Raw genomic sequence first — 26,650 nt, 5'->3', positions numbered from 1 at the left:
ATGAGATCACTGGAGAGATATTGAAGTATGGCAGCAAGGTGATGATAGATGAACTACACTGGTTATGTAATGTTATGTGGGATTAAAGAAAAGCACCAAAAGAATGGACAAGATCAATTCTAATACACTCTCACAAAAGGAAGCAAAATGTAGTACAAAAACTATAAAACAGTTGCTTCAACAGTCGTGTGGAAAGTAAGATGATAATATTAACAGAAAGAATAAGGAAACTAATGGAAGAAAATCTAAATGAGTAAGATGGATTTGAGAGAGAGAGAGGGGGGGGGGTGAGAGTACTATGCACCAAATATTAATGTTAAGATTGATATATTCTCTGTGAAATATAAATATATTCATGCCAACTTTTTTTTTTTTTTCACTTTCAGAAGCGTTCAGCAGTATAGAGCAGGGTGTGGTTATGGGCTGTACTCGAAACTTATGGAGTAGACAGGAACCTGATATGTTTATTGCAGAATATCAATGATAATGCAATGGCTGCTGAGAGAAATTGTGGTGAATCAGAAAGATGGTTCCAGACAACACAAGACTTGAGCATCTTTATCATGCTGTTAGAAAGAACAATGGCTGTCGTAAAGGAAAATATAACAGGAATTTAAGTTCATGTACAAAAATCAATAATTTACAATTTGCAGATGACATTCATTGTTGAAGAAGATGAAGAACTGGAAACAGCAGCACCAAATTCAAGTGAACAAGGAAAGAGATATGGGTGATTATGAACATCGAAAAAACTCAAATTATGATATTTGGATAGAAAGGATGTAAAGCAAATCAAGGTCAATGAATGTGAGTTTAGAAGCTTTGTATATCTAGGGAACAAAATGATGCATGATTTAATGTAAAAAGAGAGATATGATCTCATATAACAAAAGTTAGAAAATAAGCCTTAGGCTTATTTTCTAACAAAAAAACAAAAACAAAAATGGGCTGAAGCAAAAAATGCTTATTTTCTAACAAAAAAGTCTTGCCACAAAGCTGATACATGAGTAATGATGAAAGACACTGTGAGGTGAATGTTGACATTTGAAAGAACATGTTATAGAAAGATTCTATGAATTGGATGGATGCAAAAGTTATCAAACGAAGAACATCTTAAAAAGTAAACTGCAAAAGAGAATCTAATGCAGGAAATAATTTGAAGAACACTTAAGTGTTTTAGACATATTTGCAGCATGAATAACAGTAGAAAGATCAAACTCTTGATATTTTGTACAATGGACAGTATAATCAGAAGAGGATTGCCAAGTTGAGAGTGGAGAGATGATGTGAAGGAGTGATGTGGAAAGAGATTGCAGGATTTGATTGTTTGCAGGATATCATTGAGCTTATGTGCACGAAAATAGTTGAAATGAGTGAAACATGGTTGAATGAGAATGACATCTTTATGGGGAATAGAAATTGAGGGATATGATGGTTTTCATGAAGATAGCCATAGAAGGGGGGGAGGGAGTTCTGCTGATGAAAGCAGAGACAAAAGTGAGATAGAAGGGGAAAAAAAGTGGCAGTGGTTTTGAAGTTGTATGGTGTGAAGAGGAGGTTGATATAATGAGGTATTTGGTGGGGTGTTGCTACAGGACAGAGATTGTGGAAGGTGAAGACAAAGAACTGTAGAGACAACTTGGTTTAATGAACAAGTGAAGAGTGATCATCACGGGTGATTCAGTTATGGCAATATTGAACAGATAGTGTCAAGGAACAAGAAGAATGAATTTCTCGAGTTCTTAAGGGACAACAATCTTAGGCATTGTAATAACAGAGGGCACACAAGGGCTAAGAATCTTAGATCCAGTTATATCATCAAAGGATGTGAATGAGGTGTAATCTTTCCCTGGTTGGTGAGGGTGACGATGAAGTGATCACCTGGGTTTCAGCCAGTCATATGAGAACATCTATAAAGAAGGGATATATATGTGTGGAACTACAAGGATGGTGATTATGAAAAGTTTAGGACAGAACTGGGAGCTATAGTGTAGAAAGAGGAGTTGAGTGGAAAGGAGACAGACACTGCATGGACATGGATCAAGAGCTATTTAAACAGCAGCAATGTCTGCATGTATTACAAAGGTGAAAAGTCTAACGAAGGGGTAGATGTAAAATGGATGAATGAAGAGATTAAGCATGAAATACAAAAGAAGACACTGTGGATGCAATACAAAATGAATGTTGGTAATCAGTTGTATGAAGAGTACAAAGAACAGGCCACAGAGATGACTCAATTGATAAAGACAACAAAAGTGCAGTATGAGAAGAAATCAGCCAATCAAGCTAAAAAAAAAATCCTATTGAGTTATTTTGATATGTGTCAAGTAGAAGATAAAATGACTATGGAGGATGATGCTAGTTAATGAACTGGGCAGATTAGTTACCAATGCAGCAGATATAGTTGAAGTATTCAGTGACCAGTTTATCAGTGCATTTTCATCCTTGTGAATGCTGCTTCATGAGAAGTTTGAGTTTAGAGAATATGGTGAATGAGCAGGGATTTATGAGGAATTAAGCACTTTTGATGTTAATAAGAGAATTAATTAACACAATTGGAAGATGGTATGTTGCACCCTTTGATTGGAAAAGGCCTAAGTTCAATTCTTGTCATAACGAGAGGAATCTTCAAAAGGGTTTCTTCAATTAAAGGTCTGTTAGCCAATCTCATATGAAGGTAGCAGGTTTTTTCCCTCTTGGAAAAGGATTTTTCATCCCACATGCATACACATTGACCTTGAGAATACATGCAATTTACAGACAAAAATACTAGTGGTGGTGATGATAGTGGGGGCAGCAGATGGTGTTGGTGATGATGGTAGTGCCGGTTTGCTGTAGTTGGTGAATTAAGTGGTGGGGATGGAGAGTTATAGAGTAGGTGCCTCCCCTCATGAGTCTTTGGACTCCTTAGAGGTGCCACATAATAATAATAATAGCAATAATAAGGCAATAGGATTTAATAGTATATCATCATGTGTCTTGAGAGAATGCTCAGTGATATTAATGGCACCCATTTATCATTAAGCACGCAACAGGACAAATCCTAAAGGAATGGAAGGTTCCTAAATTTGTTCCATTTCACAAAAGGTATCAAATTTAGGAACCTTCCATTCAATTCAACCGCAGACAATCTGTGTCTGGGGTTGTTAAGCTATTAAAGAAGTTGATGGGATTCAGAAGTGGATTGATAATGTAATTGTCAGCATGGATTGTTAGGGGGAGGTCATGTTTCAGCAATATGCTTATACGAGGGCTGTTATAAGTAATAAGACTAATTTTACTGTCGCGAAACCACTCATCACAATATTAATTTCTGTGGAATAAAGAAATGTTGCTGTCTGTATTAACAAAAGAGGTTGATAGATGGCGTATGCGGGCTAATGTGCCAGAGTGTCACGTGACTAAACGCAAGCTTGTTTCGGCGTGCCTACGAGCCGCGATCAGTCGTCGAAATGGAAGCGTCCTTGGAACAGCATTATGCGATTAAATTTTGTGTGCGTTTGCAAAAATCGGCATTGGACACTATTAACATGATATGTGAAGCTTTCCACGATGAAGCAATGTCGAGGGCAAGTGTTTTTCACTGTCATAAAACTTTTAAGGAAGGAAGGCAAAATGTGGAAGATCTTGAACATGAGGGAAGACCTTCAACGTCCATCACAGAGACAATGATCAACGCAGCAGCGATTATCATCAAGGAGGATTGCAGAATTACAGTACGGCAGCAGCATGTTGTCCTGAATATTTCTGTGGGAACCGTTCACTCAATAATGGCTGAACATTTGGGACTGAAATGTGTTTGCGCCCAATGGATTCCCACACTCTTGACACCGGAGCAAATGCAGCATCGAGTGGATGTGTGCACAGAATGGAAAGAAAGACTGGAACAAGAAGGTGACAACTTCTTAAAACACATCATTACAGCAGATGAAGCTTGGTTGTATCACTATGATGCTACAATGAAACAACAAAGCAATGAATGGAAGCATCCGTCTTCGCCTACTCCCAAGAAAGCAAAAACTGTAAAATCGGCTGGTAAAGTTATGACCATAATGTTTTTTGACTATGAAGGCATTGTTTACCAACACGCTGTAGAACCCGGGAATACTGTAAATGGCTCATACTATGCGGATGTTTTACGGACAGTGGTATAGCACGTCAATAGGAAGCATCCATTGCTGAAGAATGGCTTCTTATTGCACCACGATAATGCAAGGCCACATATTGCTGGTTGTGTAGTGGATGTTTTGCAGAAGAACAACATAGATATCCTACCACACCCTCCATACAGTCCTGATCTCGCACTGTGCAATTTCTGGTTGTTTTCTCAGCTCAAGAAACCACTAAGAGGCCGCTATTTTGAAAGCAACAAAGCATGTGTAAAAGCTGCGGAGGCAGTTTTGAAAGAACTCTCAACAAAAGGACTTTCACATGTGTTTAAGAAGTGGACGCAATGTTGGGACAAATGCATCGCGTCTCACGGTAGTTACTTCAAAAAAGACCATGTAAATGATGACGATTAAAGGTAATCTGTTTTCTGTATAAATATAGTCTTATAACTTATTGAACAGCCTACGTATATTACAACAGGGTGACAAATTCACTGTATTTGGATTTTTTAAAGGCCTTTGATAGATTTCCACTTGACAAGCTAGTAACTAAATTGAAAGAAATGGGATTAAATAATTTACTAGCGAGTTTGGATAGCTCGTTGGCTGTGGAACAGGTATCACCAAGTTGTGAATGGAGGAGTAGTATCCAAAAGAGGAGGGTTGCTTGTGGAATTCCACAAGGATTTGTTTTTATTATTATTATTATTATTATTCGTGACACCTCCAAGGAGTCCGAAGACTCATCGCGGGAGGACACCTACAACTGTCTCAACCACTACACCGAACCTCTACTACAATCGTCTCCATCAACGCCATCTACCGCCCGCCTCCACCACTACCACAACTAGTATTTTTTTTTTTTGTCTGTAAATTACGTGTGTTCTAAAGGGCCGATTTGTCTGTATGCGGGATGAAAAACCCGAGTTTCCGGGAGAAGAAACCCTGCTACCACCGTATGAGATCGGCTAACTCACCTTCGATTGAAACGTCCAGATAAAGATTCCTCCCGTCGCGACGAGAATCGAACTTAGGCCTATTCCAATCGAAGGGCACAATGTACCATTGTTCTTCCAATTGTGCTACTGTTTTTGTAACAGTTATAGTTTAAATTGTATGTTAATGACATTGGGACTGGCTTAACTGGAGGTATGCAACTGTTTGTTGATAGCTTCACTTTCAAAGTACAAGATTTTTAAACTTGGCAGGCAAGGTTGGGATGTGGAGTGTATACTGAATGGAAATTTTTGAAGGAGGTGAAGGAGATGAGAGAACTGGGAGTGATGGTGGACAGAGACTTTTAGTTTAGGGGCCACATTGCTCACATTGTAAGAACATCCCAATGAATTACAACAATAATGAGAAGTATATTGATGTGCAAAAACAGAGGTTTTGGTTCTCTTGTACAGTGTCCTATAAGTCATGGAACATTCCATAACAAGAATCCATCTTTGTGAAGCCAGAAATGGAAGGCAGATATGTGCTGTTGTTTTTCATAACTATTAAAAAAAAAACTGGTGATGTTAAAAACTTGTGTATTTGCTTCACAAAGACAGGCCCTTTCTATGCCATGCTCCATGACTTATGGGCCACTGTTTATAAAGCTTTGATCAGGACTACTGTGGGCTACTGTGCATAGATTTGGTTGCTTGGTTTTCAGGAGGATGAGGATATATTGGAGAAGGTCCAGATAAAGTTCATTAAGTTAGCGTCAGGTCTGTGGAATGTCAGATACAAGGGGAGATTGAGGGAATGCAACTTACAGAGAGATGTGAATAGAAAAAGAGGGGATATGATTGAGACATATAAGTTTGTGAGGTGTTACCTGATTAATGTGGAGGAGATATTTCATATTGTAGAGGGAAGCAAGAGTAGACTAGAGGCCATCCCTGGAAGCTGTATAATGGGATGTGAGCAGGAGAGTGAGAAGCAGATTCTTTGCATGGAGAGTGATTGTGGGTATGAATGCATTGCATGAAAGTGTGATGAGTACAGAAACTGTGTATAGGTTTAAATCATGTTTTTTTTTTTTTTGCATCAGAGAGTATGGATATCCCACAGTGAGTCCTTTGACTCCATGGAAGTTAGATAATAATAATAATTTCCACATTAAATTAACTAAAGCTGTAATCAATGAAAAGACAAAGTTTGTGAAACAGGTAGGAACACTGAAAACATCAACTGCATCCTAATGGAAACCTATAGAACAAGGAAAACTTCCTCTAGACCATAGGTTCACAAACTTTTTCAGGCCACCACCCGCTTTGCAAGACAAAAATTTCCTAACGCCCCCCCCCCATTGATAACAGTTTTCTGTGTTTTGTCCGAATAATTATAAATAATAATTAATAAATAAAATAATTACACAAGATATAAACAACAAACCTACAAAACATAACCACAGAAAACAGTATAATATATAAAAGTGGTTTTATATATATTTTGAAATGAAATATAACGAATATATTTGCTACTGTAAACATAACCTATTATAGGTTATGTTTACAGTAGCAAATAACATTATAACACACATATATACATGCTCTGTATAACACACACATATACATGTGTGTTATACAGAGCAGTGTGTTATACATTTACAGTATAACACACATATACATGCTCTGTTTTCTCATTGACATAGAAAATTGACATCTATTTCTATCTGACATGGTAAATTTTCAAATGATTAAATAATTGAAATAAAAAATTGATAAAAAAATTGATCGTGTGAGATGGGCATAAGATGAATTAATGCAACATTTAAATTTTAAATGATTATCATCATCATCATCATCAAATTCCTGCCATGTACCCTCAAGGGGTGTACAGGATATGACAGTACTACACGAAAAAATTACATCATTTTAAATGATTATCTAATCGCAAAATCACGAAAATAATTAATTTTTAAATATATATTACTAATTTCTTCTATAAAGAGCCACCGACCCCTAGACCGCCTGAACGCTCCCAAATGCTTCTGATTCCACTAGAAGGCTTCAGTGCCCACTGGGAGGGGCTGTACCACCCACTTTGGGAACCTATGCTCTAGACCTACCTGGTCTAGAGCATAGGTCCCTTGTAGTTTTAAACTGTCTTACTATGGCTGAACAGGCAGGACTGCTAATATCAGGATATCTGAACATAAGAATTATATCCGTTTCCACCGTTATAGCCACTCAGGACTTGCTGACCATGCCTTGGACACCTGCCATAAAATACGTTGGAAGAAAGCTTCCTTACTACACTGCAGCAAGTTTAAATATGAGAGATTATTCTTAGAATCAGTCTCAGCCTTAAAAAAACTCTCCAAACCTCAATAAATTTGGATGCATGGGACTACCCCAAATATGAGAGGCTTGAATTCTTGGAACATCAGCCCAAACAGCCAAGATTAATATCCAATTTGGCCCACTAGGTGGCACCCTTTAGGATTCTAGAACTGACTTCAGTTGTTTTCTTCAGCCATTTTTGCTCAGTGTTAGTGCCTGTGTGCACATTTCATTAATTTTTATGTTCCCTGAAGATGGTAATGTAACATTGCAGAAATATTGGAAGTATTAATTAAAGTTATTTAGTTAATATAATAATTACATCATTCTTTCCTTAAAATTAACAATTATGTATCACCAACGTATAAGCTTATCTACAAGAACAAGGAAAATATTTCAGTTTTTAATGGAGATGGAAAATTAAATTATGGAAATAGAGAACAGAATTAGCAAAGTTGGTGTGGTAGGAAGTCAGCTGAAGAAATTTATGTGGGATAAGAGAAAAATTTGTCAAAAAATTAAGCTAGTTGTATACAAGACAGTGTTCAAACCAATTTTTACTTGCCATGTTAAGATGAAGATATTAAGGAGCTCGACAATATTAGCATTTAGGAATGTATGTAAGCAGAGCTAATATGGGGGGGCAGGGCTGAAAAGTTCTGATAAACATCTAGAACCCCCCCCCCCCCCAAAAAAAAAGAAAAAAAAAGAAGCTTTGTGCAACAAGGGAAAGACTTTTTTTTCTGAGTGGTCTTTATGGCAGGAAAAATACTCACAGAAAGACCAAGATTGATACAGGAAATAGTGTCTGAAGATCGAAATGTAAAATCAAATGATGTTGGAGTTTTGACATATAACAGATTAATTTAAAGGAAAATTGGCAATTGAAAGTTAGTAATTATGTAAACTTGTCATGTGGCATAAATTAAAGATGTCAGGAAATTGCATATACACACAATCCTTTTGTGTGTGTATAATGTATGCATTATGGGGTGGGCCACTGCTGAGACCATTTTTGACTATTATTGTGGTATGTTAAAGTGTGAGAAAACCTCCAAAAACTCTGAGTGATATACAAGATCTATCACCTTATTATAAAAATACTCTGGATCAGATATAGATGTTGAAAGTTTTTACCCCTTGGTTATAATATAAATAAAAGATGCAAAGAACTTATATTCTTGGTTTAATCCTTTTATCCAAGTGAAAATTTCATGCATCATGTCATATCTTACAGACCAGCTCCTAATATCAGGAATTTGATTATGAAAATGTCATGTCACACATGTAACACACTCACAGGAAATGCATTCTCATCACTCAGTTGTTTCATTCAAAAACCTACTTTAGGCACCATTACTTATCACACATTTGTCCAGTTTTCAGGGATAATCTCTCATTCATACTCCTTCTGCTCTTTGAAAACTTTCCTCCTTCACACAACATTTATCTGACATGCTGCTGTCACTAACTTTTTTAGCGTTACTTGACTAATGTTTATTGACAGAATGTTACGGAAATATGTTGAGAACATTGATCTAGGTTATTAATATTTTTGCCACTAATCACCATTAGTCTCAATTCTCAGTGATAGCACCATACAGGAAACTTCTGGAGTGGTCCTCAATACTGATATATAATATTGTGTAATGACATGCTCTAATTAACTTCTCTCGTTTTATTTGCAGGAGACGATGAAAATGATGGGATTAAATACATGGCTTCATTGGAGTGCTTGGTTTTTAAAATACTTTTTGTTTCTTTTAATGCCAGTGATTATGATCACACTGCTGTTATGTATTCGTTTTAAATCCAACATGGCTGTGATTAACAACAGTGATGCCTCAGTTATTTTTGTAATCTTACTGATGTATCTTTTGAGCACAATATCCTTCTCATTTCTCATGAGTACATTATTTTCAAAAGGTAAAAATACCTGCGTGTTATAGTAGCCCATGTTTAATCTTTTTGATTAATTTCTATTTTATCAATAACATGTAGTAAATTGTTTGAGCACATTTAACTTTAAATGAGTTGTAGAATGAAAATTGTATTAGTTGGATTTTATAATAGTTTCCCTCTATAAAAATAAAATAATAATTACCGAAGATGAGTTTAGATGCCATGTAATAGTTGGAACTGTACTTAAATCTCCATAATAGCATTTGATGCAGATTAAGAATGTGTGAATAACGCACACATTAAAAAGATTTAGACTATTATTCCCATCTTCTCATTTTATTCTATCTCCTAATTCATCTCATCTCCTAATGTCAGCCTAGATGTCTGAATGGACAGCATCTCCTCTCTGCACTGAACATGCCATGAATTCAGTGGATAGCATATCATCTAATCTAATCTACTCTTTGATGTGGATTTCTGCAGATTAGCTAGATCTCTGTTATGTAAGTTTTTTCACATTTTATTATTATTCAGGACTCCATGGAGTTAAAAGACTCCCCGTAGGAGGTCCTTCCTAAGAAACACAAAGTCTATCAAGACTCATCGAGGGGGAGGTCCCCCCTAGGTCCTTAAACTCATTGACCATTCTCGCTCTCACCACTCCATCAGGCAATGCATTCCATGGTTCAACCACCCTCCATGCGAAGAAACCACTCCTCACCCTCTTGCTCACAGTTTCCTTACGTAACTTCCAGGGATGGCCTCTGTCATCACTCCTTCTCGCTGTTCAACCAAGCGAAAGAACTCCCCAGTGTCAACCCTGTAACCACCTCTCAACAGTTTAAAACTCTCAATCATATCACCTCTCCTATCCACCAAACTGTGCAGTCCACGTTCCCTCAGCCGGTCTTCATAATTATCATTGTGCAGTCCTGAAACCATCTTTGTTATCCGCCTTTGTACCCTTTCCACAGTTTATCCCCTTCAAATCCTGGGGACCAAATCTGAGAACAGCAGTCCAAGTGTGGTCTGGTCATGGTCTTATACAACGGAATGATAACGGTTTTATCTCTGCAGGTCAGTGTCCTTCTCATTATTGCAGCAATCCTTTGTGTTACCTTCACCACCTTTGCAATATGTCCCCTAAATTTCAGGTTTCTATCAATCATAAACCCCAGATCTCTTGTCTCCCCTACTTCCTCCAGTACAACTCCTCCCATAGAGTATGCAGTGTCCCATCGATGTTTCCCAAACCTCAAAACCTTACATTTTGCTGCATTAAACCGACACCCCCATCTATCTGGCTTATTCAAATCCTCTTACAGGCCTGCAGCATATGCACTATTACTAATAATCCTTCCCAGCTTCGCATCATCTGCAAACAACTGAATATCCCCTTGCAATCCACTGACAATGTCATTGATATAAAGGTTAAACAATTTAGGTCCCAGTACTGAGCCCTGTGGAACCCCACTTGTAACCCTCTGCTTCCTTCAAACTGCCCCACCATACACAACTCTCTGATACCTATCGGACAGCCAATCCTGAATCCAGTTGACCAATCTGGCATCCAGACCCATCTGCTGCAACTTAAATATCAGCTTATCATGTGGCACGCTATCAAATGCCTTCACTAAGTCTAAGAAAATGGCAATATTTGCCTTTCCCTCATCTAATGCTCTTGTAACTTTATCATAAAAGACTAGCATATTGCTAAAATAAGAGCGCTCATTCACAAATCCATGTTGACTCTCACAGATAACATTACCCTCATCTGCCCAATGCCGTATACAGTCCTTCACTACTTTCTCCAAGATCTTACTAACTAGTGATGACACACAAACTGGACTATAATTAGACATTTCCAGTCTGTTACCGCCCTTATGCAATGGCACTATCTTACCTTCCATTCCATGGACACCTTTCCCGTCACCAGACTTTCATTGAAAAGCCAGATCAAAGACACAGTCAGTTCCCTAGCACATTCTCTCAAAACTCGTGGTGAAATACCATCCAGTCCCACAGCTTTACTGACATCCAGAGTACTCAGTATTTGAAACACACTCTCCTCCTGTACCTCTAAACCTCGAACTTGCCCTATCCCTTTAGTATTAAAACTGGTTCCTCCAGGATGAAATACTCCAATAAAGTGTTCATTGAACAATTCTACTATGTCCTCTGCATCAATCACTCTATTCCCATTTTTATTCCACAATATCATTCTTCCACAGTCATTTCTCCTCCTCCTGGCCACATATCTAAAAAATTCCCTAGGATTTTCTTTGGATCTTAGGGCTAATCTCCTCTCATATTCCAGTTTTGTCTTCCTTACCATACTAGTCACTCTTCTGGCTTGTGTCTTATTTTCTTCATGCATCTTCTCTTCACCTGTCTCCAGCCTCTTTTTTGCATGCAATTCCTGTTTAATATTGTTTGTCATCCACTTTACTCCAAATTATGTTCTTTTTCACTCATTTTATACAACTTACTATCGCTGCTAACAAATATTCTTTCATAATTTCCCACGCACTAATGATATCCCGACCTTCCAATTCCTTCCTCCATGAAACTTCCCCAAGTTGACGTCTTAGACTATTATAATCACCTGCCTTATAATTCCACATACGTTCCCATCTCTTTGATACTCCTGCATGTCTATTCATTTTCCAAGTCAAAACCATATGGTCACTCTCTCCAACTGGTGGGAGAGATGTCATCTCAGTTATTATCAACTCTTCTGATGCTATAACCAAATTCAAAACTCTTGAACCTCTTGTTCCCTCTATTACATGTTGCCTAAGACATTTGTCCCTCAAGAATTCTAGAAATTCCATTCCCCTATTGCTACATGCATCTTCCTCTCCCACATCTATACTGCTGTAGTTAAAATCTCCCATAACAATTATTTTTCTTGCACTTGCCAAATGTAACTGTCTAAACATCTCCTGGTCCCCATCCTCTGTGCTCCTGGGTCTGTAGCAACACCTTACTAAAGATCCTGTCTTGCCCACCTCTACCTCACACCATATGCTCTCAAAATCATTTGTCTCACTGCCTTCCAAAACCTCCAATCTTAGAGGGCATGGTCGTCACTTATCATAAGCAGTACTCCACCACCACGCTTTCCCTTCCTATCCTGCCGAAAAATGTTGTACACAGCGACTTCTATTCCTGTCATTACATCCTCTTCTGTCAACCACGTCTCAGTGATCCCAATAATTTTTGGCCAGGCTGATGCTATCTGTGCCACCAATTCCTCTCCTTTATTCCTGATACTCCTGGCATTAGTATAAAGCATATAAATGTCATTGTTTCTATACCCAACATTATCCCCTCTAGACTCCACTGGGCTCAGTGTTAGCTGATGTCGTCTCCCTTCTCCCAAGTACCCATTCCCACAAGAGGCCACCCCTGCTACCATCCTCCCTGGGACACACTGACTTGTTCAGAACAGCAATCTCTCCAGATGTCTACGTCCTTCCTCATTCAAATGTAAGCAGTCTCTCGCATACAATTCCTCTCTGTCCTCAAACGCACTCCAAGCATCCACATATTCCAGTCTTCTCTTGTCACACATTCTAGCTATTATGTCACTCAATATTACTGCTCTTCTGCTCAGCTCGTCATTATCATACCTAGGCAACAGGCACACTATCTTTCCTCTCTGTGTCTTCTTTCGTACTACCTCAAGCAAGAATCTCATATCTCTTGCTGCGCTATTTACACCACCACTCAAGTCATTTGTTCCCACCATCACAATCATCTCATCCACCCTTTCATCTCTCTTAACTGCCAAAGCCACACTTTCTATCATTCCTCCTGGCAAACACTCCTCACGCATCCTATCTTGAACACCATGGATCATTGAGTCCCCATACATTATACCTCTTAGCATTCTCTCCTACTGTTTCCATTCTCTCCTCTTCTAGCATTCCCATACCTCTCTCTCATTCCCTCTCTTCTACTGTTTCCATTGTCTCCTCTTCTAGCACTCTCATACCTCTTTCTCCTACTGCTTCCATTCTCTCCTCTTCTAGCACTCCTATACCTTTCTCTCCTACTGTTTCCATTCTCTCCTCTTCTAGCACTCCCATACCTCTCTCTCCCCTACTGTTTCCATTCTCTCCTCTTCTAGCACTCCCATACCTCTCTCTCTCTCCTACTGTTTCCATTCTCTCCTCTTCTAGTACTCCCATACCTCTCTCTCATTCCCTCTCTCCTACTGTTTCCATTCTCTCCATTTCCACACCCAATTCCATTCTCTCCTCTCCTATCATTCCCAGAACTCTCTCTCTCCCCTACTCTGATTTGCCTTGCATTTATCTCTTCCATTCTCCTAATCTCATCTTTCATACTTCTCCCAAGACATTCCACCTCCTCTTTCAGCTCCTCAGTCTCCCTCTGCAGGTCACCACTCAAGTCATTTGTTCCCACTATCACAATCATCTCATCCACCCTTTCACCTCTCTTAACTGCCAAAGTCACACTTTCTATCGTTCCTCCTGGCAAACACTCCTCACGCATCCTATCTTGAACACCACGGATCATTGAGTTCCCGTACATTATACCTCTTACCATTTTCTCTCTCTCTCCTATTGTTTCCATTTTCTCTTCTTCTTTCATTCCCAGACCTCTCTCTCATTCCGTCTATCCTACTTTTTCCATTCTCTTCTCTTCTAGCACTCCCATACCTCTCTCTCTCGCTCTCTCAGTCACTCACTCTTAATTGAAATTCACTCTCCCAAACAAAACCATCTCCTAAACTTTCAGTCACTCGCACCTTCTACACTATCAACTATTATTTTCTCATTCATATTTTTTCTTCATTCTCTCCTATCACAATGCTCGTCTTCCAATATTCATTTTCTGTTACTGGAGCAACAAGGTCAGTTATTGAGATGTCTACTGCATTTATTTCCTCCCACTGCTTGCACTTTATGCATACACGCACCCTCCCCCCCCTCTCTCTCACACAAGCCAGATATCGAATTCCCGAGACGCATACATGCCGCAAGTACTGCATGCCACAAACTCCTTTATTATATTGCTTATAATAGAGTTCTTAAATGGCAGAGGACTTGGTGACACGCGATTTGCGACTGCAGCTGAATCCGCCATTATTCGTTACTGCCGAGGGACTACTAGCGTAATCGTTAATTATTCAAAATAGTGCCGCTAATTAGTGTCAAAAATAAACTGTAAATAAATATTAGGGAGTATAAATAAATAAGTACAAACGATTACAAGCAAAACAAAACATTAAATACACTAAATAAAATGAAATAAAACTAAATACAGTAATGAAAACTTAGCTTCATCTTGTCTTCCACTGTTATGCATCCGACCACATCTTCTCAGTAACCAAATTACACAATATCACGACAACAACTAACTTCAAAAAACAACCACTTAAGTACACTCGTATTCCAGAGAAACAATTTAGCACTCAAAAATGTAGAAAAATGGAGTATTCACCGATTAAAAATCACTTTCTTTTGCACAGCTCAAATTCACTGCCACGTGCTACGGTGATACTAGCACTACATTTCCTAGATGTTTTGCATATACCTGGATATTTTTCAGTTAAATGTTCAGAGATTTTACTAATGACTATTAGCATAGTTTCATAATTGCCTTAACTTACTGTTTAAGAAATTGTAACAACATAGGGAATTACAGCAACTCATTATCAACAATTTCTTACATGTACCCTCATAGGGCATGCAGCATATTATGATAGTAGTACACAAAAAAGTTACTAACTTCCTCTCAACATTTTTCATCAAAATGAATCTGTTATCTGTCAGGTCTCCAGTATTATCAGATCTTATATTTCTGCCTTCTCAGTTACTTCTTACTATATCAATTCAATTAGATCTTTATCTTCCTCAGGGTCTATTTCCCACCATCCTGGCAAAGAGCACTTGTTTTGCTAAGCTTCCCTGTACCATTTGGTTTAAGTGACTATACCATCTGAGATTAGCTTTGCTAACACATTCATTCCAGAATGCTAACAGTGTCAAGTTCTTTCTTAATATCCCCATTTTTAATATGATACTGCCATTGATGCCATCAGTACACTCCCCTAATATTTCTCAGAATTCTTTTAACTGCAGTGTCCAGTATTTGATCAAGTGTTTTATTTCTAATCCAGCTCTCAGATCCATAAGTTAAAATTGGTTTGAATGCTATCTTGTATACAGCTACTGTAGTTTAATTTTTTGATTAATTTCTCTCTTATTCCATATAATAAATGTATTCAGTTTACTTCCTACCATACCTGCTGTGCTAATTCTGTTGTCTATTTCCATATTTAATTTATCATCTTAACTACAAATTGTGCCTAAATAGCTGAAATGTTTTACTTATCATATAGGTTGTCCATTCAGGATGTAGGTGAGGTTTGCAATGTTTCTGCCTGTTTTCATTGTCTTTTTTTTTTTATAGCTGATCTTCATGTTAAATTATTACAGTTAAATTATTATATTATTATATTATTACAGTTAAGTTACGTGTTAAATTATGTTAAATTATTACCAAATTATTACAGCACTTATTCAGTTTAGTCAGGAAATCCTGCACACTCATATTGCATTTATTTAGAGGTATAACTAAAGAGCTAAAGAGCTGAGATTAACAGCTCCAATTTTGATATCAGGTTTAATACCACTTTCCTTTAATGTGATTCATATAGATGTTCAACAGTGATGATAATATGCACCCTTGTATTGCATCTGATTTAACATCAAACATCTCTTTCACTTCTAACTACTGATTTACAACTCAAATATAGACTGTATTCTGCTCTATATAATATTCCATTTACCATATAACTGTTGTCTTTTGAATAGCTTTTGTCCATCCATTAAGTGTAATGCCTCCCAGCACCATCTGAAAAGAGCTGCAATTATTGCTTATTATTTCATCAAGTGATTATTTTGGTTTATATAAGCAATAATTTCAGATGGTGTTGGGAGGCATTATGCATAATGGATGCACCAACTTACATGTGCTGGAAAAGGGACTATGACTGGTGAATGATATTGCAATGAAGTTTTTCAGTGTCATGTTCCTTGGTGCTGTAGGTGAAGAAGTCATCATCATCATCATTATTATTATTTTGTAACCTCCATATAGTCAACAGATTCATCGTGGGAGGCCCACTCAACCAGGGCCTTCCAGGAATGGCCTTTTATATTTCCCATCTTAACATCTACTGTTTTTATAATTTCTTCTGTATTTATCTGACAGACTCCCTTAAATAACTTTACAACGTGGTGTGACCTTGGAACTTCAGTCCACTGTCTACCATCATTCCAAGATCCTGAATCTCATCCACTTCCTGAAATACAGCTTCACCAATACAGTACATAGCCTTATATCTCCATATTCCAAAGTGTAACAATCTTACATTTATTAATATTAAAACTGCAACCCTACTTATTTATCCAAGTTAAAGTCTATTCATATCTTCCTATAGAGAATTAACATCAGCACTACGCCTGATAATTCTATCTAACTTTACATCATCAGCAAACATTTGAAGATCCTGTCAATCCATGCAAAATATCATTAACAAATAAGTTGAACAGTAGCGGCCCCAAGAACAGAATCCTGAGGCACCCCACTGGTCACCTTCCTTTTCTGAGACATGGCTCCATCATACATAACTTGCTGGTATTGTTCAGAGAGCTAATCTCCAATCCATCTAACCAATATTCCAATATGCTATCTATTCCTATTCTGCAGCTTGTACTCCATCTTATCATTTGGTAACCTATATGTCAATCTGGTACTTATGAACAGTAATTCTGCTGTTCCATTTCTTTTATGTTGAGGCTTTTTATGTTGATGGTGTCTGTCTTGGATTCTGCTGATGTTGAATTAGGATGTGTTCCAAGATTTGTTTTGGTAACTGACTTTTTGTTATTTGCCCTTGTTCTCTTAAAAAAAAAAACAATGGAGGCCTTGTTTAACTCTAGGAAGCCCCAGCCAGCATGAAATTCTTTCATGTTGTACCATCATTTTGTATTATGGTTTAAGCCAGTGAGAGTACAATTTGGTCATCTAAATCCCAAATTGTCCCATCCTCGTTTGTTCATTATCCAAGTAGATATCTATTAACAGGGTTGCACCATGAGAACCTGATGGTTTGACATTAGGTCAGAAGCTCTAGTTAATTCTCTACATTCCCTAAAAGACAACGTTGAGATCTCCTCCCAGTTATCCAGCTTTGACCCTTTCTCTTTGAAAATGTGGCTATTGTAAGATAACCACTTAAGATAATCATATAGAATGCGAAATATGACTGTATTATGTCATAGGTAGACCACAACTCTTGTGTGGTCTTCTTCTCATTCCCTCAGTCTTCCCCAACATAACTGCCTTTTCCAATGATTCATCAGCTCACATCATATGTCAAAAGTACATCAACTCCCGTTTAGTGATCATCACCTCCAAGGAGCATTCTGTCTTTATACTTTATGCTCTAAAACCTTCTTATTGGTCATTCTTACAGTCTATGGAATTCTTAGTCTCCTCCACACCCATAATTCAAATGAACCAAATTGTTTCTGTCTTTTTTCTTAATAATCCAGCTTTCATCCATAAATAATTACTGGCAATACCATTGCTTTGACAATTCTAACTTTCATGGCCTTACTCACACCACTATGGTTCATAATTTTTGCTCAGTTTAACATAGCTTTTTTTTTTCCCCAGTGACTATCCTTTTAATTTCATCTTCACATTTACCATCCTTTCTGATTCTGGACCCCAGTAAATCATAACTTTCAATGATTTCTATTTTAATTCTCTCTGTTATAAATTCATTTGAATTACCAGAAGCCATCACTTTTATTTTGTTGATGTTTAAATTAAGGCCAACTTTGAAACTTTCCCTCTTAACCAATAGAATCAACTGATCCAGATCTTCCTTAGTTTCTGCTATGAGGTTGTATTGTCTGCATAGCTTAAATTATGTATTTTTCGGCCATCAGTCTTAATCCCAGCTGGATCTAAGTTAGCCTTTCTCAGAATAAATTCACTATAAATATTAAAAAGATAGGGCAACAGTATACAACCCCCATACCCCTTTTTCTACTCGAACACTGTCTGTTTCTCCAAAGACTGCTTTTGTTGAAGCTTCTTGGTTGTCATACAGCTCTCTTATCAAGAGAATTAGATGTTCAGTTATTCCCATTGATCTCATTACAATCCACAGTCTGTGATCCATGCAATCAAAAGCTTTCTTATAATCAATAAAACAAATGAATATTTCCATCTGAAATTCTCTTGCTCTTTCCATAATCCATCTCATGTTTGCTATTTGGTTCCTCTACCTGCTTGTTTGTGGGACATTTCTCTCTTCACATATGGCCCCAACCTTTGTTGGATTACTTTCAGCATAACTTTACTTGCATGTGAAATTAAAGCAATGGTGCTATAATTCTCTGACCATCTCTGATTTGATTTTTTTTTTTTTTTTTTGAATTGGGATGAATACTGATATTTTCCAATCTCTAGGCCAGTATATTTTCTTCCAAACCTGTTGACAAATTTCAGTCAATTTATTCACTACTTCATCTCCAGCTGCTCTTCATAATTCTACTGGCACTCCAACTCCAGGAGCTTTTCCTTTTGTCAGCTGTTCCATTGCTGATATCACTTCACTTTTCATTATCATGGGTTCCCCAACAAACTCTCCTTTCAAATTCTCCTTTAATATTATTGTCTTTCTTGTACAAATTCTGAATCTCTATCTTTTTATCACTTCTTCCATCAGACATCTTCCTGAATTAGTTTTTACACCTTGTAATCTAGGGATAAACTTCCTTGTAACATTATTTATTTTTCTAAACAGATCTCTTGTTCTCCCCAGCAATGTTGCTTTCTTCAATTTCCTTGCAGCTTTTGTTTAGATGTTTTTCTTATCTTTCTTAGACTGTCTCTGGAAATCTGCACTCAGTTGTCTAATCCTTTCTTTGTTTCTCAGAAGTTTCATTTTCTTCTTTCCTCTGCTATTTGAATAGCTTCTTCTGACAACCATTTACAATCTTTCTTTCTTGTTGTTTTATTTAGTCTTCTTTGCTGCTTCTATGACTGTACATATTGTTTCTCTCCATAGTTCTTCTAATTCTCTTCCAGTCTTCTCCAAACTTTTTAATTTCATGAAATATTATTATTATTATTATTATTATTATTATTGTTGTTCCGGGAAACTCCAAGGAGTCGACAGACTCATCGAGGGAGGCCCTAACATCATGTCAAGAACAACTATTCAACATTCACACAGTATCTATCATACCGTGCCTTGAACTCATTCACGGTCGTAGCACCCACAACAGACTCTGGAAGCTTATTCAACTCATTCACCACTCTCCAAGTAAAAAACCTAGCTCTAACACCCTTGTCAACCATGCTCTTGCCCAGCTTCCATGCATGGCCCCTAGTCCTCCCACCACCAGTCATATTTTCAAAAATATCTTCTGGATCAATCTTATTAAAACCCTTCAGTAATTTGAATGTGTCAATCATATCACCCCTCCTTCGCCTATCGTCCAATTTCTGCAACCCACAAATCCTCAACCTATTCTCATAAGGTTCATTCCACAGACCTGCTATCATCTTGGTCACTCGTCTCTGGACCCTCTCCACTTCCTCCCCATCACGAAGAAACCCTGGTGCCCATAACTGGGCACAGAAGTCCAGATGGGGTCTTATCAAGGCTCGATACAGAGGAACAACAACTTGTTTGTCTCTGCATGTTAAAGTATTTTTCAGAAGCCAAGTGATTTGGTGAGCTGTTTTAGTCACTTTTGCAATGTGCCCCCTAAACTTCAATTCCCTATCCACCAACACTCCCAAATCCCTGGCCTCATCAATCTCCTGGAGTACGGTTCCACCAATGCGATATACTGCTGCTATTCTTTTCACCCCAAATTGTATAACCTTACACTTTGGCACATTAAATTGACATCCATTTTTCCTAGCCCAGTCCTCCAAACTGTCCAAATCATCCTGTAAAATTTTGACATCCTGTGCACTCACAATTGCTCTACCCAACTTTGCATCATCAGCAAACAAGTGAACACTTCCTCTCAAATCCTTTCCTATATCATTGATGAACAAACTGAAAAGCAGTGGTGCAAGAACAGAGCCCTGTGGCACTCCACTAGTCACAAGCAGTCTTTTAGACTCGACTCCTGAATAAACCACTCTCTGGTATCTCTCCTTCAACCACCCTCCTATCCATCTCACCAACCCTATATCTATCCCCTGCTCCAGTTTACTGATTAGGTTTCTATGTGGTATCCTATCAAAAGCCTTGGTCCAGTAGTATTACTGTAAACCCATTACCCCTATCCAGTTCAGCCATCACTGTGTTATAAAACGTGAGCAAGTTACTGAGGCATGATCTACCCTTCACAAAACCATGTTGTCCCCCATATAATATCCCATTTTCATCTATCCAATCCTGTATTCTTTTCTTGACTAATTTCTCTAAGACCTTGACAATGAGTCCTGATATGCTAATCGGTCGGTAATTTACAACAGCAGTCTTGGAACTACCTTTATGCAGTGGAACTATTTTCCCCTCTTTCCACCTCCTCGGGACTTACCCAGACCCGAGACTCAAATTAAACAAAATGGTCAAGGGTACTGACAATTCTTTAGCTGCTTCTCGTACAACACGAGCTGGTATACCATCCAATCCCACAGATGTATTGACATTGAGGTTATGCAATAGACTACTCACCTCCACTTCATTCACCACAATTCCCGTATGCTCTACTGGTACATTCGTTTCTGCAATGTCACCACCTGGATGATATATTCTTGCAAAGTGCTCACTCAGTAACTCAACTATCTCAACTGATTCAGTTACCTCACTACCATCGGCATTCTTTAAAATCATTCTGCCATGTACATTTTTCCTTTTACTTGCTACATATCTAAAAAACTGTTTAGGATTCTCTTTAGCCTGCATGGCCAATGTTCTTTCGTAATCCTTTTTTGCTTTTCTTACCACACTCGTCACCCTTCTGGCCTGCACTTTATACCGTTCATGTGCCTGCCGGTCACCTTTCTCCTTAAATTCCCTCCATAGTTGTTTCTTTTTTTTGCCGCTCAAGCTTAATGGTGTTATTCATCCATTTAACCCCTAGTTGATTTATTATTCGGACTCTAGGTGTACAGTCAGCCATTGCTTCATGCAAGCACTTCTTAACTACCTCCCATGCACTATCAACTTCTAGTCCTTGCAGTTGTACATGCCATGGCACTGAACCAATCAAACTCCTAAGCTTGTCATACTTTCCAGCCCGATAATTCCACATGTACCCTGTCTTAATTGAAAACTCTACACCTTTAGCCACCTCCCAAGTCAAGACCCTATGATCACTCTCACCGATTGGTGGCAATGTGGTCATATTTGTTACAGCCAAATCCTCAGATGTAATTACTAGGTCAAGCACTCTCTGATCCCTAGTATTTTCCATTACATGCTGTCGCAGATAGTTATCCCTTAATAACCACATAAAATCCAATTCCTTCCTCCCGTGTGTCCTCTCCTCACTCCAATCAATGCAACCATAGTTGAAATCCCCCATAATAATCACCCTCCTTCCACTCATTTCTTCTATTTGCTTGTGCATACTGTCACCACCATCTTTTCCATCAGCTGGTCTATAGCAGCACCCAATTGTATGTTTAGTTCTACTAGCCACAATCTCACACCAAATGGCCTCAAATGTGCTATTTTCTCTATCCTGCAATTCAACTTCTATTCTCCTTGGCTGTAGCTCATCAGCTATCATCAACATTACTCCTCCCCCCATTTTATTCTCTCTGTCATTCCTGAACACACTATACCCATCACATTCAATCCCACTAGCTATATCATCTACAGTCAGCCATGTTTCACTAATACCAATAACCTGTGGTCTGGAAGTGCCAATCATGGCCAAAAACTCTTCCTCCTTGTTCCTAATACTCCTAGTATTAGTGTACATGAATTTAAAACCCCCATTAGCCCCAACCCTACCTTGATGCCTTATATTAACTATCCCACTCTGATTTGTTGTCCTTATTTGCTCTGGCATATTATATTCATTCTTACATTCAACTGCCTCCCTAAGGACTGTATATCTACTCCCCCCCCCTTAACAAATCTAGTTTCCCTGAATTTGCACATCCACTACATTCAGCAACACTTTCTCAAGTCTTCTTATGCTGTAACCATTCAAATGCAAGCCATCCATCTTATATAGATCCTTTCGCCCATCAAACTCACTCCACACATCCACAAATTCCACACCACTTGTCATACATAACCCACACATAAAATCATTCACAATTATGTATTACATGTAATATATATTTATTACATTATAAAATCGCTTTGGTACTGACAAATGGTAACCTTAAAGGAGCATTCATACATGAAAAAGAAAAGATTTCTTTAATACTATGTTTTAATTCTTTAATACTAAGCATCTTTTCCACCTCTCGGAAAACCAGATGTACATAAAATTCATGAATAATTGTAATGCTGAGCAGATGAACTGTTCAGGAGGGATATGCAAGAAAGAACATCTCAGTGGCATTTTTATATTGATATTGTGAATACCAGCCACAGAGAAAAAGAAAGTCCTATAAATATTAAAAATTATACATTGTGTAATGTAAAATGATATTATCACTGCAACTGTGGTCAACTACGTGCCTGCATAATCACTTTTTGTTAATTCATTTTTTAAGTTCTCCTACCAAATAGCACTGTTTTGAATGTTGATAGAAACACAGATAGTTGCTAATATCACACAGATAGAAACCTGTATGATATTAGCAACATGCAAGTAATGGACTATGTGTGACATCAGCAAAACAAGAGTGATATTTGTGAAATTCTTTATATTGCTGTTAGGACAAAAGCATCATGCTGAAATACAAAGCATAATATATTCCATATATGAGATACCAAGAGATATGAGATTATTTAGCATTTTTTTAAAATCTTAAATATGAAGAAAATCATATTGCCATGGAAATCTTCCAGTATTGATGCATGTTAACTTTCTATTATTTGTACTACAGAACTGATAGGAGACAGATCTCTTAACCACCGTGATTTAGGTCTACGTTATGGTCATTTTTCCTCTTGTGGAATCCAATCCAGAACTTCTTTTGTTCATCGTTGATCTTATCTTTGAGCAATATGGCCAGCCCATTGCCACTTCAGATGTTTCACTCTTCCTATGATGTCAGAGAGTTTGGTTTGGTTTCATATCCACATATTCCTTTTGTGATCCAGTCTTTTGAATACCAAGCATTCTTTCCATACTAAATTGTGGTGTTCTTAATTTCTGAATTTCATTTGCATTTAGTGTCCATGTTTCACAGCCATATGTTAATATAGGAAGAATACACTGGTTAAAAACTTTTTTCTTCAGGCATAATGGTAGTTGGCTTTTGAATATCGAATGTAATTTTCCAAATGCTTTCCTCCCCAAGCATCGTGTGCCTTTTAATTTTGTCCACGATATTTTACTCCATTGATATCTGTTGTCCTAAGTATATGTAATGATCTACTTGTTTAATTTCCTCATTATTGATTTTTGTTATTTCTGGTTGGACATAGCTATTGAACATAACTTGGGTCTTTTTTAGGCTTATCTTAAGGCCAGCTGTTTTGCTAGCAATTTGGAGTTCATGGATATGAGTCTGTAATTCATTGTATTCTTCAGTAACCAAGTGATTTGATGAGCTGATTTAGTTACTTTTGCAATGTGCCCCCTAAACTTCAACTCCCTTCAACTGCAAATGAATTAGCAGTTGAAGGGAGTTGGAGTTTAGGGGGCACATTGCAAAAGTGACTAAATCAGCTCATCAAACCACTTGGTTACTGAAGAATACTTTGATGAGCAGAGACAAGCAAGTTATTTTTCCTCTGTATCGAACCTTGATAAGACCCCATCTTGACTACTGTGCCCAGGTTTGGGCACCAGGGTTTCTTCTTAATGGGAAGGAGGTGGAGAGGATCCAGAGACGAGTGACCAAGATGATAGCAGGTCTATGGAATGAACTTTATGAGAACAGGTTGAAGATTTGTGGGTTGCAGAAAAGGGGGGTGATATGATTGAGACATTCAAATTACTGAAGGGTTTCTATAAGATTAATTCAGAGGATATTTTTGAGAACAGAACTAGTGGTTGGAGGACTAGGGGGCCATCCATGGAAACTGGGCAAGAGTGTTGTTAGCAAGGGTGTTAGAGCTAGGTTTTTTACTTAGAGAGTGGTAAATGAGTGGAATAAGCTGCCAGAGTCTGTTGTGGGTGCCATGACTGTGAATAAGTTCAAAGCAAAGTAAGATAGATACTGTGTGAATGTTGAATTGTTGTTCTTGACATGATGTTTAAGGCCTCCCTCGATGAGTCAAAGGACTCCTTAGAGTTACCTGTAATAATAAAACTATATCATCTCCAAAGCATAAATGGCTTAAATATCCATTTATCTTCAGACCTTTCCCTTCCCAATCAAGAAATTTGAATATTTCTTCTAGGCATGCTATGGATAATTTTGGAGATATTGTGTCACCCTGTCTTATACCTCTCTGTATTTCCACAGTAGAGATGTTCTCACTGAAATGAATTGCTGCTGTGGCATTGGTGTATGTTGGTTTGATGGTTCTGATGTATGGCTCCTCCACTTGTTGGTTTCGTAATGCTTTAAGTATTGCACAAGTTTTAAGTGAATCAAAGGCTTTCTCATAGTCAATAAAACCAAGACATAGTGGTAATTGATATTCATTACACTGTTCAATAATTTGCTGTACAACTTGAATATGGTCCATTGTACTAAAGCCCCTTCAAAAGGGACTTTAGTCTTAACTCATAGACTTTGTGTGACTCTAGACTTAGCACAATCAAAAGAACAGGCAGGTTGTGCTAGGTCTAGAGTCGCACAAAGCTTATGAATTAAGACTTTTGTAAACCATTGATAGTAGACTAATAGGTCGGTAGTTCGTCAAGTCTTCTACCTCATCTTTTTTATGTATCAGAATTAAGGTAGCCTTCTTTCATGTTCTTGGTACATCATTTTCTTCAGGCATAAAGTAAATAATTTTATTAAGAGTTTGCAGATTATTTCTCCACCTATTTTTAGAAGTTCAACGATAACTCCATCCTCACCTGCAGCTTTCTCATTTTGCAAGCTTTGGGTGCTCCACGTAACTACTTCTGGTAGAATCTGTGATACTTCAGCTGTTTTTTTGTAGTTGTCTTCTTCTTCATTTAATTCATTATCCTGATATAATATTGAGTAAAATTCTTCAACTATTTTTGCTATGGCATATCTATCTCTGGTGATGGGTCCTGTAGCTTGACTGCAACCATCTGTTTATTGCTGTTCATCAATTGCTGTTTTGCTTTTTTGAGATTACGGTTGTTTTCAATTGTTTGTTGTATGAATTTACAATTGAAGTTTCTTATTTCTTCTGTGATATGATTTCTGATCATTTTGCACAATTCAGTATATTCAATTTTATTCTGTAGGTTAATCGATTGTTTCATTTCTCTTCGTTTCTTCATAAGCTGTTTTGTTTCTTCAGAAATTTTGTCTTGTTTTTGTTCTGTGGTACCAGCTATTTCAAGCGAGCATTGTAAAAAGGTTTTGAGTAATGACGTCATTACTTTCTGATAGATCAGCATTGTCATCTATAATGAAATATTTAAATCTGTTGTTTAGTTCATGTTGGAATTTATCTTTTTTAATGTTGAGTTTGTGTACATGTATACTTTACTTTGATCTTTGAAACATTTTTCTTCTTTCTTTTTGGCAGTTTATTTGAATTTTACTGCATACCATATGATGGTCACCTCCAATGTTGAAGGTGTTTATAACACAGCAGTCTTGAAAGATGCTTTTCTTATTGCTGAGGATAAAATCAATTTCACTAGTTTTTTTCATTTGGACTTTTCCATGTCCACTTCCTATGTGTTTTTTTCTTGAAAAAGGAATTCATGATATACGGGTTTTCTTTTTCTGAAAATTCTATTAACCTTGCTCCTCTATCATCTCTCATTCCATATCCAAAATTTCCCATTGAGCTTTCATCTGAATGTTGTATACCAATTCTAGCATTAACATCTCCCATTACAATTCTGAAATGATGTTTTCCTTTATTTTAGAGTTGGGAGAGACCATGATAGAAGGCTTCAATTTTTTTATCAGTATGACTTATTATTGGTGCATAGACTTGGTTGATCTTAAGAGTGTATCTTTTTGAGATTTGAACGACAATACTTGCTATTCGATCAGATCTGCTGTCAAATTCTATTATGCTGTTCAATTTTTTATTGATCA

General features: G+C 37.5%; 1 protein-coding gene across 1 annotated transcript in view; it reads left to right on the top strand.

Annotated features, from left to right (window-relative positions):
* Window positions 1-26,650, top strand: part of Abca3 (ATP binding cassette subfamily A member 3) — a 524,972-nt gene that overhangs the window by 59,807 nt on the left and 438,515 nt on the right. The window contains exon 5 of the mRNA XM_090407639.1: window positions 9,073-9,310. Coding sequence (XP_090263765.1) covers window positions 9,073-9,310 — 238 coding nt within the window. The remainder of the gene's footprint in view (window positions 1-9,072; window positions 9,311-26,650) is intronic.

The sequence above is a fragment of the Typopeltis vanoorti genome, chromosome 17, assembly GCF_054136105.1.
Source record: "Typopeltis vanoorti isolate ZY-2024b chromosome 17, IOZ_Tvanoo_1.0, whole genome shotgun sequence".
Classification (NCBI taxonomy): domain Eukaryota; kingdom Metazoa; phylum Arthropoda; class Arachnida; order Uropygi; family Thelyphonidae; genus Typopeltis; species Typopeltis vanoorti.
This window is presented reverse-complemented; position numbering and strand designations above follow the sequence as displayed.